The sequence below is a fragment of the Echinococcus granulosus genome (assembly GCF_000524195.1).
Source record: "Echinococcus granulosus chromosome Unknown EG_S00063, whole genome shotgun sequence".
NCBI lineage: Eukaryota > Metazoa > Platyhelminthes > Cestoda > Cyclophyllidea > Taeniidae > Echinococcus > Echinococcus granulosus.
In genome coordinates this window covers 181,729-199,762 of record NW_020170443.1, presented here as the reverse complement: position 1 = coordinate 199,762, position 18,034 = coordinate 181,729, and the positions used below count along the sequence as shown (strand labels likewise).

At 42.1% G+C, this 18,034-nt stretch overlaps 1 protein-coding gene across 1 annotated transcript; it reads left to right on the top strand. All coding sequences in view use genetic code 11, as the record gives it.

The window, feature by feature from the left end:
- Positions 1-492: 492 nt before the first annotated feature.
- Positions 493-17,887, top strand: EGR_06763 (DCN1-like protein; the record flags this gene model as incomplete). Its single annotated transcript, XM_024496012.1, has 24 exons — positions 493-582; positions 774-884; positions 3,702-3,795; positions 4,074-4,217; positions 4,289-4,665; positions 4,747-5,145; positions 5,470-5,870; positions 6,197-6,580; positions 6,796-6,913; positions 6,992-7,075; positions 7,378-7,775; positions 8,208-8,394; positions 8,683-8,782; positions 8,919-9,139; positions 10,632-10,824; positions 10,896-11,071; positions 11,158-11,278; positions 11,348-11,430; positions 11,511-11,607; positions 14,386-14,483; positions 15,519-15,604; positions 17,021-17,171; positions 17,505-17,779; positions 17,815-17,887. 24 exons carry the CDS (start codon positions 493-495, stop codon positions 17,885-17,887), a joined length of 4,461 nt encoding a protein of 1,486 aa, XP_024349552.1.
- Positions 17,888-18,034: the final 147 nt, after the last annotated feature.

Here is an 18,034-nt window from a genome sequence, read left to right as displayed (position 1 = left end):
GCTGGGGTTAGGGTTAGTGGACAGACCCGCTTTGGACATACAAGGTCGGGGAAATTAACAGTTCAAAACCGCATTCATAACCGAAAACACAATGATGATAGACACTTCATCTTTTATTTCACGAGAGGTTTGACAGTCTCACGGCGAAAGTCTTCCAGCATGGTGGAGTGAAGTCGAGAAGGCGTATTGAAGCGGACCCAAGAAAACTTTGTTAAGCCTTCACCCGGTTGATTTACAAATCGACACCCGAAATGATGCCAAGTAGGGAAGACATGAAGACGGAGAGTTGATAAAATCGCACCTCCTCTCTCTGATATCACCTTCGCTTCATTTCTATAGACAGCTTCCGTTGGTCTGACTGCATTTAAGGTGATCCGATCAAATCCCTTACATGGCATTTTCCCCTTCTCCCTTTATTTTCAGATGCCATCCATCGGGGAGGCTGAGATTTTTTAAATGACGAGAGGATCACAGTTTTCTTTCTCCTTAAGAATGGATGGTGGTTTTACAATTACGGGATCGGGCCATTCAGTGCGTTGGTCGCCACCACGATTGGATGGATTGAGCCTTGGTTCCCGCGAGGTGTAGCCCCTCGGTGTCAATTCGTCTTTGCTTTTAAATTCGGTGAGGGAAGGATGCACTGACATTCGAAATTAACACCAAAACCATGCGGAATGCGCAAGGAGTTGTTGAAGTTGTTATAAACTGCGTTGTCATTAGTAACAAGTACGCCAATAATTATTATAGACCGAATTGTAAATTTCGTGTCTTAGAGTATCTCTGCCCGAGTTCGCAGACCCTATCAGCACCTCCAAGCGAATAGAGACTTCAGAACGGATGGCCTTAGTGACCATCGTCAAGAGTACCCGAAGAAGGCGCGGTCGGTGTGTACGTGCCCGGAGGCTCCATTGCGTGGAAGGTTGGGAACTGGATCTGGTTTAAAGTGAGAAAAAAAGAAAAAAAAACACGTTTTACTGCATTCACAAGGGCAAAACTTGCTTAAAACAGTAAACTGACAAAAAAAAAATGACCAGAGACTTTCCAAAATCAATTCAAGGAGTCATTAACAAAAGGTTAAACAGCCTTTACAGCCTCGCATCCTCCCCATTTCTCAGATATTCGCCACATTTTTGCGTTCACGTGAGGAATTTTCCCTTTTCTCCTCATGTACATAAATATCTATATGCGTGTGCTTGTGTGTGTGTGTGTGTGTTCACTTTTGTATCTCTCTCGAGGTTGTGGTAGTCGTCGTTGTCGTTGTCGCCTTCGGTTCTTCACCATTGGTACACTTAAGACGGATTGAAATTGCTACAGGCGCACCGGTCTGTCCACTCCTCCAACGATAAATCGCAGGTGTGGGCCAAAACGTGCCTCGTCGTCTGTGAAAATGCCTCCACACATGGGGCAGGGGTCGCCAATGCAAATGTGCTTAAGTGAGTGAGTGAATGTGTGTGTGTGTATGCCTGCTTGGTTCAGGAAATAACGGAAGTCAAAAAGGCCTTCAATCCTCGTTGAAGGGTGATTGGGATTAATACAGACATGGTTCATTGAAATCCTGTCCAAATGGCATATGCGCCAGACCGTACAATTGTCTCTCGTCTCTGACGCAAAAAAAAATGGTACAGATAATATTGCCAAATGACGTTTTTTATCCCCTCCTTACAAGAGATTCACGGTAATGTGGTTTCAACTGGTCTGCTGTGGATAGAAATGGTCACTCCACTTAATCCAGCTTGTAATTAGGTGGACTATGGCATGTGTTATCATTAGTCCCCTTGACCTGACCTAGGGGTCCCTTTTCAATATTCAATCATCATCACTTATGGCTTTTAAGTCTATAAAATAGTTAGAATAGGTGTACTTTTACATAAAAACAGAACTACGTGTAGGTCAAAGCCCTTATCTACCCAAACGTAGTGTTTTTATGATAAAAAGCTTCTGGAGTACTGCTCCCCAGAAATTACTAGGAGAAGGTTGACAATAGATGATACTGTTACATTATGTTAAGAAAAGCAAAAAAAACAATGTAATGAGTTGATTAATTGTTTAACTCTCGGCTTTGGTAACGAGGTACTTGGAGGCTCCGCCACTGTACCTCCGCCAGGCAGCCCAAACACCTTCTCTACGTCGACAATACATGCTCTGCCCAAGAATTGTCTCCCTTAGTCTTCAGAAAAGTTTCAAAGTGCTGCGACAACTACCACTTAAGCAGCTCACATAATTACTTAAACTTTCTTAAGTACTGTGATGGAAATTCAGATCTTATCTTTCCCTACTATGGAGTGGACATAATACATTCCAATGAGCATTACCATTGCTAATAAGTGCGCGGAAAAATTTAGTTTTACCTCCAAAACTACAAAATAATTGGTACCTAAAGAATACTTTAGCATTCATATGACGGTGGGACAAAAATATAACGAAATAAATTGCCATTACATTGTTTCAGCTACGCTTAAAGGTGTAAAAGAGTGTTATTGAGTGGATTGATAGTAAATTTTTTTTATTATTAAGGAGATCCGGAAGCTGACGAATTTAAAGCAAAACGCTTAATAATATATGGCGTCAGTAAGATTAGCACTCAAGTAAGCGTGTCATCGGTATCAAAACAAACGGAATTTTGACAAATTTAGAAGATTAAGCAAGAAGAAACAAATTTTAATTGCAAAACACGTGAAGTAGAAAATTGCATATTTTTATAGCCATTTACTTTTCTCCACGGCCGGCACTTGTCAGCCAAAGTTAGTTATTGCGAAGCAAACCTAATTATGTTATAAAAGCACATCAGCTAGAAGGATATAAAGATAAAAATTTGCGTTATAAGGCCTTGTTAGAGTAATTACTACGGAAGCAATAATTTAAACGATAGCAAGGCCATGAAGTGACACGATAACTTGTTGTGATTTTCGCACAGTATAGAGAAGCCTTAGTTAATCCCCATTCCATAAAAATTAATTTTTATATGAATAATTTGCAACCGAATATGCTTTCTGGACCTAAACCACGTCAGGCGCACTACACCACCTTTAAGCCCCTCTTGGCATACAAACCGACGGATTTCCGACGGTATATAATTGAAAAAAGAATGAGGACTCTGCGTGAATATTCCTTGTTTACTAAACGGTCAATACGGGTGCAACATAGGGAGTCTGTGCAGAGATGTGCTTTATCAGTTGGCACTCATTTCGCTGGAAGCAATATCGATGCTTTGCGACTCGCCATCCAAGACCTTGGATTTAACGAAGTTAGTAGATTTAGGATTTGCTTAGCCAAACAAATGTTTTCTAGAGGTATTAGCCCTTCCTACAGTGGTGAATATCAATATTTACATCATTTATTTAATAAAATGCTTCGTTTATGAGATAAAGCAGTACATTGTCCTGTGCATTGGACTGCAAGTTACAAAACCTAAATTTTTGAAAGTATAGTAGTGATTAAATCAAAATACTTCTTTTCCATTTTTCACTTCAAAAACAAGCAGGTTTGGGTAGGTCTAAAGCTAAAAATAACGAGTTTTAGATGTAAACAATCGTTATAAACATCTTGTCTTACCTAAATATCCACTTAAAGATATCCAAAATTCCTATTTCTCATACCTCCATGTTTTAAAACCTCGAAATCATTTTCTGCCATTTTTTTACACTTGTCTCAAATATATCCTCATTACGACCCTAAGAACATGTAGAGTCGCTTACTTCTAGGTTACGGAAGAACAAGATCGTGATATAACTTGGAACGCCGCATACTTCTTCAAGAAGGATAGATCTAGGAGTGGTTGTATCAATAAATTTCCAGGTTAGTTGGACATTTCTCCACTTTAATGTTTTAGGAAAGCATTTTGATACCCATTCAGATAAAATAGTTCTAGCCACAGTGAGGAGTGAGCCCTAACTTTAAAATAATGCAGTAAATTGAATGATAACATCAATTTTAAAGCGTCAATGCGGGGTACTTTAAATCTTCTTTTTATACCACTTGCCTTAATTTACATTTGCAGGTGTTTATTCATATTTCTTATGGCACACCAAAAGTGAAATCTGTTTTATATGTAGATACTATCCTTACTCTTTTAGGAATCCACTGCCTTTTGACGAAAATAAGTCTTTTCAAATGTTTGGAATTTCAGCGGCGTTATTTTCCCGAGGCCTACGACTTTTATCCACCCACATGGTTTCTGCCGCACCAGTACGATGAATGGGCCTCTTACACCACACAATGTATGTTCTACACATTCTACACTTCTACCTAGTTTCGAGCAAAATGAAATTGACTTTTTCTAATCTGGCAGACAAAACGGGAACAGTCACATATATCGTAAAGCCTAGTGGTGGAACACAGGGGAAGGGAATTTATCTGGTTCAATCGCCGAAGGAGTACTGCAAAGAGCAGATGAATGCACGTGAAAATGGACCTCAAAGTGATAATAAAACAGTGATGGATCCGATTATCTGTCTAGGAGCAGATTCAATGGGATTTTTGGCGGCCAAGGAGGTAGTTCAACAGTACGAAGACAACCCAGTACTTGTGAGTGGTTTCAAAGCAGATCTACGAATCTACGTGGTCCTGGAATCGATCAAACCGTTACGGATCCATGTTTATAGAGACGGTTTGGTTCGTTTGGCCAGCCAGAGGTATCATACACCGGATCCCATGAACATGCGGAATGTGAGTTGCATTTGAAGAAGTTGGGAGATGCACCCCGATGTAGACGCCTGTATAATCATATCATCTAACCTGATTTTGTAGAGTAAGATGCATCTCACCAACTATTCCATAAACAAGTTCCCAGATAGTGTGGATCCAGGAACATCGTCTCAAATGGAGTCCCCTATGATAGGTTTGACGACGACCTCCATAAGGGGTGGTAGTCATAGCGACGCTGAATGTCTGGACCCCACTTGTGTAGAAACAAAAACCAACTGGCAGTGCAAGCATCGTCTTCACTACTTCATTCAGTCTGGACGTTTTGAGACAGGGAGTAACCTCACCCCGACCACTTTTTGGGCAAAAGTAGATGAGTTGGTAAGAAACACAATATTTGCCTTGGTACCCTATCTCCGTGTTGCCTATTGGGCGGAGTGTGAAGGTTATGGAGTGGTTGATTCTGGGCTCGTCAAATCCAACGATCCACCTCAATGCTTTCAGGTGTGTTTCCATCTTGCAGTCACTCTCGTGAAATTAGGAGCATCTGCCCCTGACTGAACGCTTACTTGTGTGCAATTAGGACTTTTCTTGAGATCGTGTATTAATTTTGAGTTTTCAGTTTTTCTACTAAAGTAGTCTTAATTTACTATCTGCGACACACGTGTCCTAAGCACCTATATCGTAGGTCCTGCTTAAAGTTTAGTCAATGTTTTTGCCAGAAAGCATAATCCCTAATATCCTCATACCTATTACCACTCTATAAACTTAAGTCAAAATTAGTGGTTTCACACTTCCGGAAATTTCTTTCTGTTTGTTGGTTCAAAGATCTTCGGCTTCGATCTGCTTCTCGTGGAACCCGATTGTCGACCAGTTTTGCTAGAAGTGAATAGCAGTCCAAGCCTCCGGATTGACTGCATGCGTCCACTGGTGCGTTACCCCAGCGTGGCGGCACGTCAGGGCCTGTCACCGAACATTGTAGTCAACTCACCAAAATACTCCGCCTTCTTTCGATCTCGTGTAGACGAAGCGGTGAAATTGGGCTTGTTAAAGGCAACTCTCTTACTCATGGGTAGTCGCATCATTCATCAACGCCTCCTTCGCTACTCCCCGGAGAAAGCAAAGGCTTTTTTAGAGGCGTGTGGATACAAAACTCCGTTGAGTGCAAGAACTGAGAATAACAAGAAGTCCACCGCTGATACTACTAAGAAAGAGAGCAAAGTTGATAAGTAAATTTTTGTACTTGTGCTTGTCTGTGAGAGATAGAAGGTTAAGCTTCAAACTTATGCAATTTTGCCCAAATTGCTGTCCACGCTTGGACAATACCTCTTAGAGAGTGTGGGTTTAGAGAAGTGGTATAATAGATGGATGGGTTAGCAACTAACAAAGCTTTATCGGTACAAACTTAACAATGCTCTTTTGTAAGACTCAAATCTTGGTATCTGAAGAGGTGCCCAAATACTTTTAGAATAGTAAAGTAAAGTGATCATGGCTTGCGATTTGAATCACGGGATTTTTCGGAAACACAAATAGTATTCTTGATCCTCTCAAACAGACTTCTTAGTCCCGCAAGGCTTCCTGCGCAATCAGGCCGCATAACCCAACGCGGTGCCATGGGCTGCAGTGGTAGCAACAGGTGGATGAGCTCTCGGATCTCCCAGATCTACTGCAGACCTCGTGCACGCGAGGATAGATGGAGTGAACGGAAGAAGAAACACCTCTCACCGCCTCTGGTGTCGACGAAAGCGTCTGTAACTATGCCAACGACATCGACAATGGTGACAACAGTGGCAAAGACGTCGACGTCTATTCCTTCCCTCACTGCACCGGTTTGGCCGCCGTTGCGGTGTCCCTCCATCCACACAGCGTCTGGAAGGCAGCGGCAGAGTGAAAAGCTAAGCGAACACTTCCTCTCTCAGCCGCTTTCACGGGCTTGTCGGTGGGTTTCACGCGGAGGAATGTCTGTCATCAGGCAGTAGATAATCATCTACGGAGCTCTTCCTTTATTTCTTATAATGAATTGCCTACCCAAATGGTGGAAAACTTTGCTATCAGCACACCAATGGCGTCACTTTGCAACTATCCCACTCCTTAATGACTGGCTATGCTAAAAAGTAGCTTTTGAGTAAAATAACAGTTTTATTTTTCTCCTAGAAAGGCCAGAAACAGACTCCATTGTATTTACGCCGAGGACGAGATCTATCCAACATCCACTGGAATCTTTGCCGAGGATGACAGAGAATGCGGACTCAATGCTTCAAACAACGAGAAGGTCAGTTTAACCGAAAATTAATAGAATGGCAGGTTTAATAGACTAAACTAGAATCTGTTGGTTTTCGATTCCACATAGGTGCAATTTCCGCAGACCTTTCCTACTTTCGCCCCTACGGAAGTCAGGAAGCCTTCTCCATTAACCCCGGAAACCATGGAAAAGGTACGCCATTGGCTAGTTGTCTGCATTCTGACCTCCCTTTTTGTCCAATCACAGTGTATAAAATGACAAAAAAGGAAGAACAGGATGGATATTGCCTTTGTTATAAAAATCTTTCATAATTAAAGCTCATACGCTTCAACTGCACCTGTCCAGGAAACCAGACTTTACTTTTTTATTGGCAGGAAGAATGGTTAGACGTCTGATAGCATAGTGGTCTCATATCGAGCACAGAGGACTTCATAGCCATGCACAACCATGGATATAATTGTAAACCAAATATTTGTTTCCGTCCACTCACCTAGTTGAGGCTTGATGAAAAGCAGCCACTTCAAGGCGACTTCAAATCCAACGAATCAGCTTCCTTAGAGTACGCACAGCCATCTCCACCCACCTCAAACTCAGTGGCGCATCTTCGAATAGTGGACCGTCTGGCGGAGATATTTATTCACATTCTCTCCATTCGACGACCCCAGTGCAGCCACCAGAAGCCTCCTGAAATCGTGGATGATGTGGGTCAACGAAGTCATGCCAATCGACCGCGTCCTGGCAACAAACTTTCTTTCGTTATTTACGTGGATCCCAATGGAAAGACTGTTAGTTCACACTTCACCACCGCGAATACCGGGAGCACTGAGGCGCAGGGAATTGTCGATGTCCCCATTCCTCGGATGGATTTCACCAGTTTCCGGATGTTCACCCAGTAGGTGAATAGCGCAAATTCTAGTTGTGATGAATGTGTCATGAAACGGGAAATGCATTGGGCCCTTTGCTGTCAGATCTCTCCTTCCGCTTTTTTTGTTTAACAGTGAAATTTAAACAGGTCAGTAGCTTGTAGAATCAGGTGTAGTTCTAGACGTGCCTATACATTCCACTGGATGTCTTATTACTGGCTCAGGTGTTCCATGACGCCACATCGTGTTAACTTCGCAATAGAATCCTTCATTTTGACTAAGACCACTCGAAAAAGGAAACAAAACTAATTAAAAGGGAAAATATCATCAAGGTGGAATTGATGGTGATCAAGAAGTAAAACCATCAGCTCCTGCCTCCCAAAAGTGGCACTTAAGGGAACAGGAGGGAGTGCATTGGAAGTTGTAAGCAAAATGGAAGGGTTGAGACGGATCCATGGCAGAGTAGACACCACAGCAACAAAGTACCTCGAACTTGGACTACTGCGACCGGCTTCCAAGTCTCCCTCCCACACTTCGTTCCCTTTGTCTCCCTCCATGTCTCTTGTCAACCACAACAGACCGCTTGTCAAGTGGAGCGACACTTCTGTGGATCGCAGACGAAACGATCACTTTCAGACAGACGTGCAGGTGTGTGTGTGTGTGTAGGCGGTCAAGTAGACAGACTTCCAGATTCTGTGTTGTTGACACACTGATTGTGATTGGCTGTCAGTTGGATGGATTGCCCTGGCGAACACCCCAAAACTGCTTGGACTCCACAAAACAAGTGGAATTGTAGTTACTTTCTACAATTTTGCTAGCCTTCCACTGGATAGTCTTTTTAAAGTAGGCATTTGTTTACACCCTATTGTTCAACTTTTCCCAAAATGCTCTTCCGTATGTCTTGTCTCACCTCCATGAAGGCGATGCAAATTAAAGAGTGCCGGTATCTCCATACGGGAGGTTGACGTACTCTACATGAAGCACAGGCTCCACTGGTTTCGTGTGTTCGAGCCGGACACTCCGAGTGCCGACACTGGTAGGTCACTTTTACCACCACCAATGCGATGCGTCTTGAATTGGACTACTTCCATTAAACACTTCAAATACCCCAATACGATTGTAAAATTAATGGAAATTCAAGAAACCTAATGGCTCAGTGGAAAATGTTGTAGGTCTCTCATTTCCTGCATTTGTGGAGCTTTGTTCAATCATCGCACAGAAGTATTTTGCCAATCCTTCCAACTTCGGTGACTCCTACGACCCGGTCAAGGAGGCTGATCAAGCAGAGCCCACAGCTGAAAGGCACAGAAGGGCATTCACGGCCTTTGTGGAGCATTGCATGAATGCGCTTAAACTACCCTCCACTCAGTTACCGTCACCACGGACGACATCGGTGACGCCAAAATCGTTGCATTGACATTAGCCTCACCAGCTGTACCTCACACCACACAGAGCCTTTGTTTTCAGTCCATTTGTGAATATGTAAGAAATGTAAGTTAGTAAACATTTGCTTTAGTACGACTGTATGTGCAGTCAAGGGTTTTGTATTATCGAAAGTATGAATTGTGCAAGGTGGGGATCTTGTGTGTAACTAAAAGGATAATTACCTCAAATCCCCATCCTGTTGCAACTTATTCAACAAAGTAAAGCTATGAAACTAATGCAGTGCCTTTAGCTTTAACTGAAGTTGTTGTAGTCTAATATTACTATGTAGGAACATGCATTACTGACGTGCAGGAGAGCTGAGGCGCCATCAGGTCGGGTTGAACGCTATGTCGCATAGTGGAAACAATGCAGTGACTTTATCATTTGCTTAACCGTGTGCTTACGCTGTGACTTAGGTCGCGGAAAGTTGTAACAGTCCTCTGTGGTATGGTCTTCGGGGGCATGCAATAGCCTCCCAGTCCGTTTGTACGTCAATCAAGTAGGTTCTTCCGAAGTACTTTAGCTTATTACGACATCAGAGAAGGCTCAGATTACTACAGTACAACCTGCTGGGATAAAAGATAAGCAGACGTGGTGAAAAAAATAACAAAAACTAAATCCATCACAAGATAATAGTGCATAGCATAGTATTTATCTCCTCGATTCCATCCCGGCAGCTTTATGTGTTTGAAGTTTCCATTTACAAATGTAAGCCCATTTTGCACAATTAAAATTACGAAATAGAAATTGTAAAAAAAGAAGAACTATTAGGACTGCTTTTCTTAGTTGAAAGAAGCTCTAAGTTGGGAATATTTTGTTTCTATCTTAACAACACTTGACACAACTTTGACTAAGCCTATCTGCTAATCATAGTGGAATAAAAAATAAAAAACATTAGAAAATATGGTGTTACACAAAAAATTCACCTTTTAAACTGACAAACTGGATAGGCATCTTCACTCGCCAATTTGTTTTAGTACCCCACCTGCATTAGTGGACAAATCAGATTTTTTCTTATTTTGGACAAAATGGTAACTAGTTATTTGCCTATTTCTAGCCTACCTTTTTCTGTTAGTTTGCGTGCTGTTAACTAGATCATTAAGTAAGTTTTTCTTGATAGACGGTGACATATGATCTTTGTGGTAGTTCAACTCCGAATAGATTTCAACCTTGGTGTTCAAATCATCCGGTAATAGTCATTTGTCTGTCTGTTGATGCATTTTATCAGTTATTGTTTGATAAATAACAAGCCTCTGCAAAATTCTCCCTCACATTACTGTGTGATTCTTATTGGAACTTCTATAGGCTTCATCTCTTTCGTAGAGATATGTTAGGTGTATTTCGCGAGTTTTTAGTTGTGTTTGTTTTCTCAGTATTAAGATCTATTCTTTAAAACTAGTGATAAGCCAGACTTATTTAATCAATATTCGGTCCCCTAACTCTCGTCTATGGATTTCTAGTTCAAACCTTCTTCCTCTCGAGAAAGAGTAGTGAAGAAATTTCAGTCAGTGACGCAGAGTGACGAAAGGACAGCTCTTCACTGTCTTCACATGAACAACTGGAAACTCGACAGCTCTCTAGAGTACTATTTCAGCAACAGCTCGAATGTACTCAACGAGTCAAAAATGGAACAACTATTTCAACGCTATTCTGGTTAGCCTAATTTTTCCTTTGTTATGCCTTTCTCCTTTCTGATATTTCACTCATCGCGTTTTTGCTTACAGACCCCCAGTATCCCGACCGCATCCTAGCAACTGGCATGGAGCGTTTCCTTGTGACTGATCTCCATCTTGATCCTGCAAGTCGTGTGGTACTGATTCTGGCCTGGAAATTTGGTGCTCGCACTCAGGGCGAGTTTACGAGAGAGGAATTCTTCCGCGGTCTACACGAATTGGGGCAAGTGGCTTGCTGCCACTTTATTTTCTTTTGAAATTGCGATTTTTCATTATCTTGCATTTTTTTCTTTCAAGCTGTGATTCTATCGAGACACTTCGAGATCGTGTGGCCACCCTAGAATCGGAAGTCGAGAATCCAGCTGCGTTTAAAAGCCTCTACACCTTCACTTTCGGTTTCGCTAACGTAGACAGGCATGATAGTAAAACGCTTGGTAAGATTTTTTTCTCCTTCAAACTTTCCCTTCGTTTCATACCTACGCATGTTGTATTTCCTCTTGAAGTGCTTGATTACGCCATCCCTTACTTTGACCTTCTGCTTCGCGGCAAATTCGAGCATCTTGATCTGTGGTTCAAATTCCTTCAGGTGAGCATCCCTTTTATACTCTGTTTGTGATTTCGACTTTCCTGAATCAGCGTTGCAACCACCCTTCCCTTTTCACGCAGGAGAAGCATAAGTCGTCGATTTCGAAGGACACCTGGGATTTGATGCTCGAATTTGTAAACACAATTGCCTCAGACTTCTCCAACTACGATCTAGAAGGTAGGTCTACGCTTGAAACTACTCCATGGTCAAGGATTAAGAGAGATTTTCATTTTCAATTGCAAATGAGGGCTTCTTTGATTCATAGGGAATCTTTGATCAGGTGCACTTTTTTCTCAAAAGTTTTTTTTTTCCGGCAGAAATCGTTCCTGAATCGAAACGATTTGCATCACATGTATGAAATGTTGCTTAAGTCCATTTTAATTTTGCTTTGATCAACAAATTTCCTCTTTTCATGCTGTGAAGTGGTTAGTGCGATGTGTTTCTAGACAAATGACTTCAAATTAATTATTTCAATTGAGATAAGTAGCCGACGAAAGTACATAGATCAAGTCGTAGTACTTTGTGTGTGAGGCTGTTGAAAATTAATTTAATCTGGGTCACTTCTTTTGGTTTCTTATCCTGTAACTTCTTGTCACTTGTCTGGAAACATCAACAGCTAATTTTGATTGGTGACTTCTAGTTGAAAATTAGTTAATTTACCAGTTCTCATCCTACCCTTGACCATAATCCCCGTTCACATTCAAGCAAATGTCACCTGGGTTTTTTATTAATTATCTTGGATTTTTAGTAAGTCACTCCCGACAATTGAATACCTTGCCACTCGTATAAAAGCTGTCGACTGCCATTGGCACAAAATGCTGACGCAATTTTAATTCAGAGACTGTAAAAATATGCAAGTAGTCTTGTATTACCACATACTGGTGCATGCTGTCCACCTGTGCTTATTAGTGACGCACGCAACGTTCCTCGTAGGAGTCATCACTGGGTCCTTGTGACGAAGCGTGTGACTCGAGAATTCAACAACGCCTCCAACACTTCTCCACTGGGCTTAAATAGGGGCCTAGTTGGTGGAAGCAGTTCACCTCCCTATCTGTCAAGTTGTATGTAAAGGAGCAGGGTCTTTCTGGTCTCCCTGCACAACTGTCTTAATCATGGACTAGACAGTAATCTCCTGCATCGTTCGTTACGTTGATCCACAGCTCTTGGAACCCTTATTAACTGCTTTCGATACATTGTTGGCAATAACCGGGCAAACTAAACGCTCCTAACAATACTTAATTCGGTTATGTGGCAACATTCCCCGAGCGGTCATGAGGCATTCTTCCCATTTTTAACACCCAATACCTGTGAAGCTTAAGATGGGTGTAAGCTTGGAATCACTGTGGCCGAGAGCCACTCTTGTCGACGCTGACAAGTATATGAAGGTTGTCAAGCCTTTCATCGTCTGCCTTTTCTGCTCCACGTCTTTTGTGGATATTTTCTGGTGAAACTCTCTTTCCAGTGATCTCTAGGCCCAGTAATTTGGCCTCATCTTGAAGATAAACGGCTCTGCATATTCTCCCAAGATGTACCTTCATACCTCTGCAATATCACGTCTAAATAATGTGTTCATGTGCCTTACCTTGGTTTATTCTGTCATTATTTCGTTAGCTGTTGCAGATTTTGAAACACTACCACTTTTATAATATCCCCATTGGTGAGAGAGCTTCTTTTTGATGGAATGGAAAGTAAATTTGTTGATCGAAGCCCTTTCCTATCCACTTCAGTAGCAAGTACTTGACGTGGCATGGAAATTGCTGGATTAGCTAAACTGCCATTTTTATCGCCAATTCAAGGCTTCAAATAATTTTTCATGCTTTCTGATCAATTTATAGTTACAGACTACTCCGCTGGGGACTTAATGCAAGCTTTTAGATGTGTGTGTATGTGAAAATTGAATTTAAGGTGCCTGGCCGGTGCTAATCGACGAGTTCGTGGAATGGGCGCGTCCCATCGTGTGTGGCGTTGGTGGAGGGGCCTTGAAGGAGTCCGGAGCGGAAAATTTAACGCAACAGTAGCATCGGTGGACACTGAGGAATCAATCTCCACTCCACACCATGTTGTGTCATCTCTGCTCCGATCTGTGTCCTCTTTCCCCTCCCCCAGTCCCTCCGCTTGCCCACCAGTTGACTTTCAGTTTTGCATCCCACGACTCTGTATATGCACTTTTTTTGGCGCCTAATGAAGAGACTTTCGTTTTTCTTACGTTGGAGGTGCACCTTTTTAAGCGCAGGTTAGGCCGCGCGGTTTGTCATCTTTTCGTAGGGAAATGAGGCGGTGTTTACTTTGTCAGTGGGTCTGGTCACCTGGCCTCTGCGGGTTGTACTTCCGCTCGGTATCAGGGCGCTCTGTCTGCGCCTAAGGATAGTTGTTGTCAACATTTGTGATGGAGTGGTTTATTAGAACATCAAGGAAGACGCGAATAATTTCAATGTGTTTAACGCGTTCGGACATTTTCATCAAATTAGTTCTAGCTAGGATTCAGTAGCACCTAAATGCGTCTCGTGATTGTTTCTGTCAGGAAGTGGGGGGAAGTACTACTTTGTTTTCTCAGGACCTTAAAATGATTCAGTGATTTTAGTGTGACTTGGAATTGCGTTCGCGTAGGTGCTGAACCGCGGGACATTTCAGTCCTCGCGGGTTTCATTTCACTCTGCAGTCCCTGCCGCGACAAAGGGGCGTCATCTGCGACGGATGGGTGGATCCGTGAAGACGCCTAACTTTCGGCAGTTGTCACAATCTCGAGTCCTACGAGGGTACTACTAACTATTGGAGTGACACTAAACTCGAATCTATTCAAAAAGTCTGTTCCGGTGGTTTGTGCGTCTCTACTAGCTTAATGAAACCCAGACGGGTAGGTGGCTAAGCGGTGCTGAAATGGAAACAGTGTGGCATAGAGATATGGATGCAAAACACCAGCCCCGTAAAACTACTTCAAATCTTGTCTTCCACTAGATGGTCCTGCTGTTGAGTCAATCAATATCCTCGCGACCGGACGGTGGTATAGGAAATGCGTCCGTTGCATAGCACCGTCCGATCGTGAGTATGATGAGGTCAGTACATACTCACTCTGCATTACAGTTTACAATTAGGAAAAATCTCTGAATACAGTGGAACTGATGAGATGGCTCATTAGTCTTGGCTAAAATGCCTTTTTAAATGCGCGTTAAATTCCGTGTTGTTCTTCCGATCCGCTGTGTGAATTTAAACTATCTTAACGGTACATTGGCTCTTCACCACGTTAATAATGCATACCCTGCCATAGTATTTCGGCCTTTTGCGACTTCGAGGAAGATTTGACTTGTCATCATGTATCCTCCACTGACTTAACATTTACGCCGTTATTTCTATTAATAAAGCCAGGGAACGCCACAAGTCTAACCAACAATGAGTATCAGGCTAACAATCGACTACTTTAAGCCATTAATATTACAGTAAAATTTCCCTGATTTAGGCAGGTGTATTCGGTCATTTTTATGCGTTACCAACTAACAATTTCGACAGGCCATACATTTCAATGGCTAATTAGAATGTATTAAATTAGATTATTAAAATTATCTTCAGTATATTTTTGGATGGCTGCAATGACTTTGCAACCCTATTCCTCTTCTGCAGCGCAGTAAAATTTTCTTGGCCCTTATGATATTAAATTCATTTAACTTTTAACCATAAATTAATTGTTTCTTTGTGGGTCAAAGAGGTCCAAAAATTAATGGATGGCTAATTACATACAGTTCCTTTGCCAGCTTTTAGGATTCGAGATTATTATTTTTATGATTAGGGACTACATGCTATGTGTCAACTGTTTAGAATGATGCCATTTAATGGAGCGGCTTGCAATCTATTTGCTTGCTTCCGCCATCGTTTTTGGCATATTAACGCTCCGGGATATGGCCGATGTAGCTGAAACTGAGGATTCCAAAGAACCAGTAAAAGAATTCCCAGAATTAAAAGACGCACAACCGGTTGTGCCTACTCTCCGATTCCAGTACTGGTAGGTCATTGAGCTGCGTCGCATGCACGTCCAAAATAGCGTTTCCTGAGGGTACAGAAGGGCCTACGAGGAGTTGGCCCATATTGTCGTTCAGCGATATCCCATTCTCAATATCGAAGGAACGACCTACCCCCCGCCGCAGTGGCGAGCTTTTGCCGCTAAAATTGTCACCACCTTGAAGTTCTTATTTTTAGCCCTAGTAATAGCAGGCATTAATCCCTTCCCTTACTTTGGCCTTGGTACCCCAAACTTTATGACGTATGCAAATGAAAATAAAGTAAGCCTTTACATCTATGATTATAATGCTACGTTACTTCTTTTCTCATAGTTGCCGTCTTATTTTATAATTTAAGGTTTCAGTTTGCTTGATGTGCTTCTTCATTGGCGGCCTTATCGAAGGCCAGCTTCTATCCACGGGTGCATTTGAGATCTCGTTCAATGGTATGACTTTCACTGATACTTACAATACTTCCTGTCTTTGTTATTATGAGCCCTCTTTGATCCACCGAAATTCGTGGTGTTTTTAAGGGCCTTGTTTTGCTCACGGGAAAGTTTTTTTATTTTGTAAATATTCGTAAGGCCGATTTATTGCTTTGCTTTCATCACGGCTTTGTGCGTTCCGATACCTTTTTTTTGACATTAGGGCTCGTTGGTATTTTCACTACCTTATAGATTTTGACCTCTATTTCTCTATTGACTTTTATATTCATTGCTGAGTAATAATAACTTTGAACCTGTTTTTTTTTCAATAGTGTTAATTTCATACATTTTCCTGATTGTATGCAAAGCACAGAATGTATTGGTGACTGTACTTCGCGCACGCTATCACACGACTTGAATTGCCTGTTATCATTCTCTATCGTATTAATATGTTGCCATTTTTTGTTTGTTTTGGAGAACTTTGAACATCATTTGGTATGATTTTGGCATGAATTGAGAAAATGGCTTTGGTCTGGACAGTTGTTCACTTATTATTGGATCCCAGTAAATAACTCAATCATTTTTGCATTTTCATGAAACATCATGACTTCACATTTGCGTTGCATTGGAATACAAGTTACTCGGCGCCCACGTATACAAAATCACCATTTTTATTTTACTTTTTCGGATGTGGTAGGCACATTGAACTCACTGCTTTAACATGCCTTATTTGTAATAACACACGGTTCACACCTAAAATTGTTGAATGTAGTTGTTCCTGTGACAAACCATTAACCATGCATTGTAAGTGTTTAAATTAGCTTTTAATTGGGCCACTTTATTGTATGCTATTGCCATATTTTTGGTGGATGTTTTTTCATCCGTTTGAGTAGGTTCATTTCCGATCCGCATGACCCTTATTGAGCATTACCGTGCCTTTGACCTTAGCGCATAGACGCGTCGAATTGAGAATAAAGTCATTTTCAGCATTAAATCCTTTCCACTTGTAGAAAGTATTTGTAGTTCTTATTAATTTCGCATCAAACGAAAGCCTTTAATGTGTCAATGCTCTGAAATACGTATTCGAGCCTTGTTATCCAAAATTCTAATAGATTTCCCTTTTAATTTACAATTTTCTATGAAATTAGTTGTTTTTCTTTCGTTGGACCTCAACAGATATACCAGTCTGGTCGAAGCTGCAGTCCAACAGGCTACCCCAGCCACAGGAGCTTCTATCAATTATCGACGCACACCTACAGTTTCAGGCCCCGGGTTCTGCTTCCCCTGGAATGTCTTTCAATTCCAACAGCAATCCCCATATGCCAAGGTCCTAGTCCCCTTTCTTTTCCTGATTAGCCAAACTGGGTGCATCAGTGTGTGACCTCTGGAATCCAATGACGCTGACGGAGTAAAACCGTGATCTCGGATTAGCGGAGCTCTGTTTCAGTCGATGCCACTTTCCTCCTCCACACACTGTGATCCCAGTTTGTCTCAAGTCTGTTGTCAGTGTTGTCCAGCTTTTCATGAATTCACTCCTTTCTATGTTTTCATAAACTTTTGGAATTTTTTTCATAGTTATGATGGCAGAGGTTCGGAAAGAGGGTTCTATCCATAAAAGCGGGCGGTTTCTAACGCATAAACAAAGTCATCTTCGCTTCAGGCTAGCGACTCTTACGGTGGGGTACGTAAAAATTTTGTGAGCTGGAGGTTGTTGCTTCTCGTTTCCACTGGATACGAAGATGCAAGTGCGGGCAGTTTTAGTGCCGCCCTAAAATCAAGTGGACTCAAGTATCACGTGCTGTGGCCTCACGCAGGTTGGCTATGGCTTTACCGTGGATGTTTCCGGTCCTCTACGGAGAGTTTGTCCACGAGTGGTATGGCTGTCGGCATCCGCTGTGGGGCTACAGAATTGCGTACCCTGCTGACGGCCTTTGTGTTTGTGCCAAAGATCCTAGTTTTTCGTGCCCTAGGGATTCAGTTCATGTTGTAGCTCAATTCTCAGGCCGTGTGGAATTCTTTAGGTCGGCTTCCCCCTTCAACTGACCCACTTCTAGTAGTTTCAGCCGATTATGTCAACTCTGACTTGGAACTCTCGCAACGCACACCAGCTGTCTGCTCTCTCTGCGCTCGGGTAACAATACCTAGGCCTAATACAATAGCCATCCATCGTTCATTTTGATAGAAGTTTCC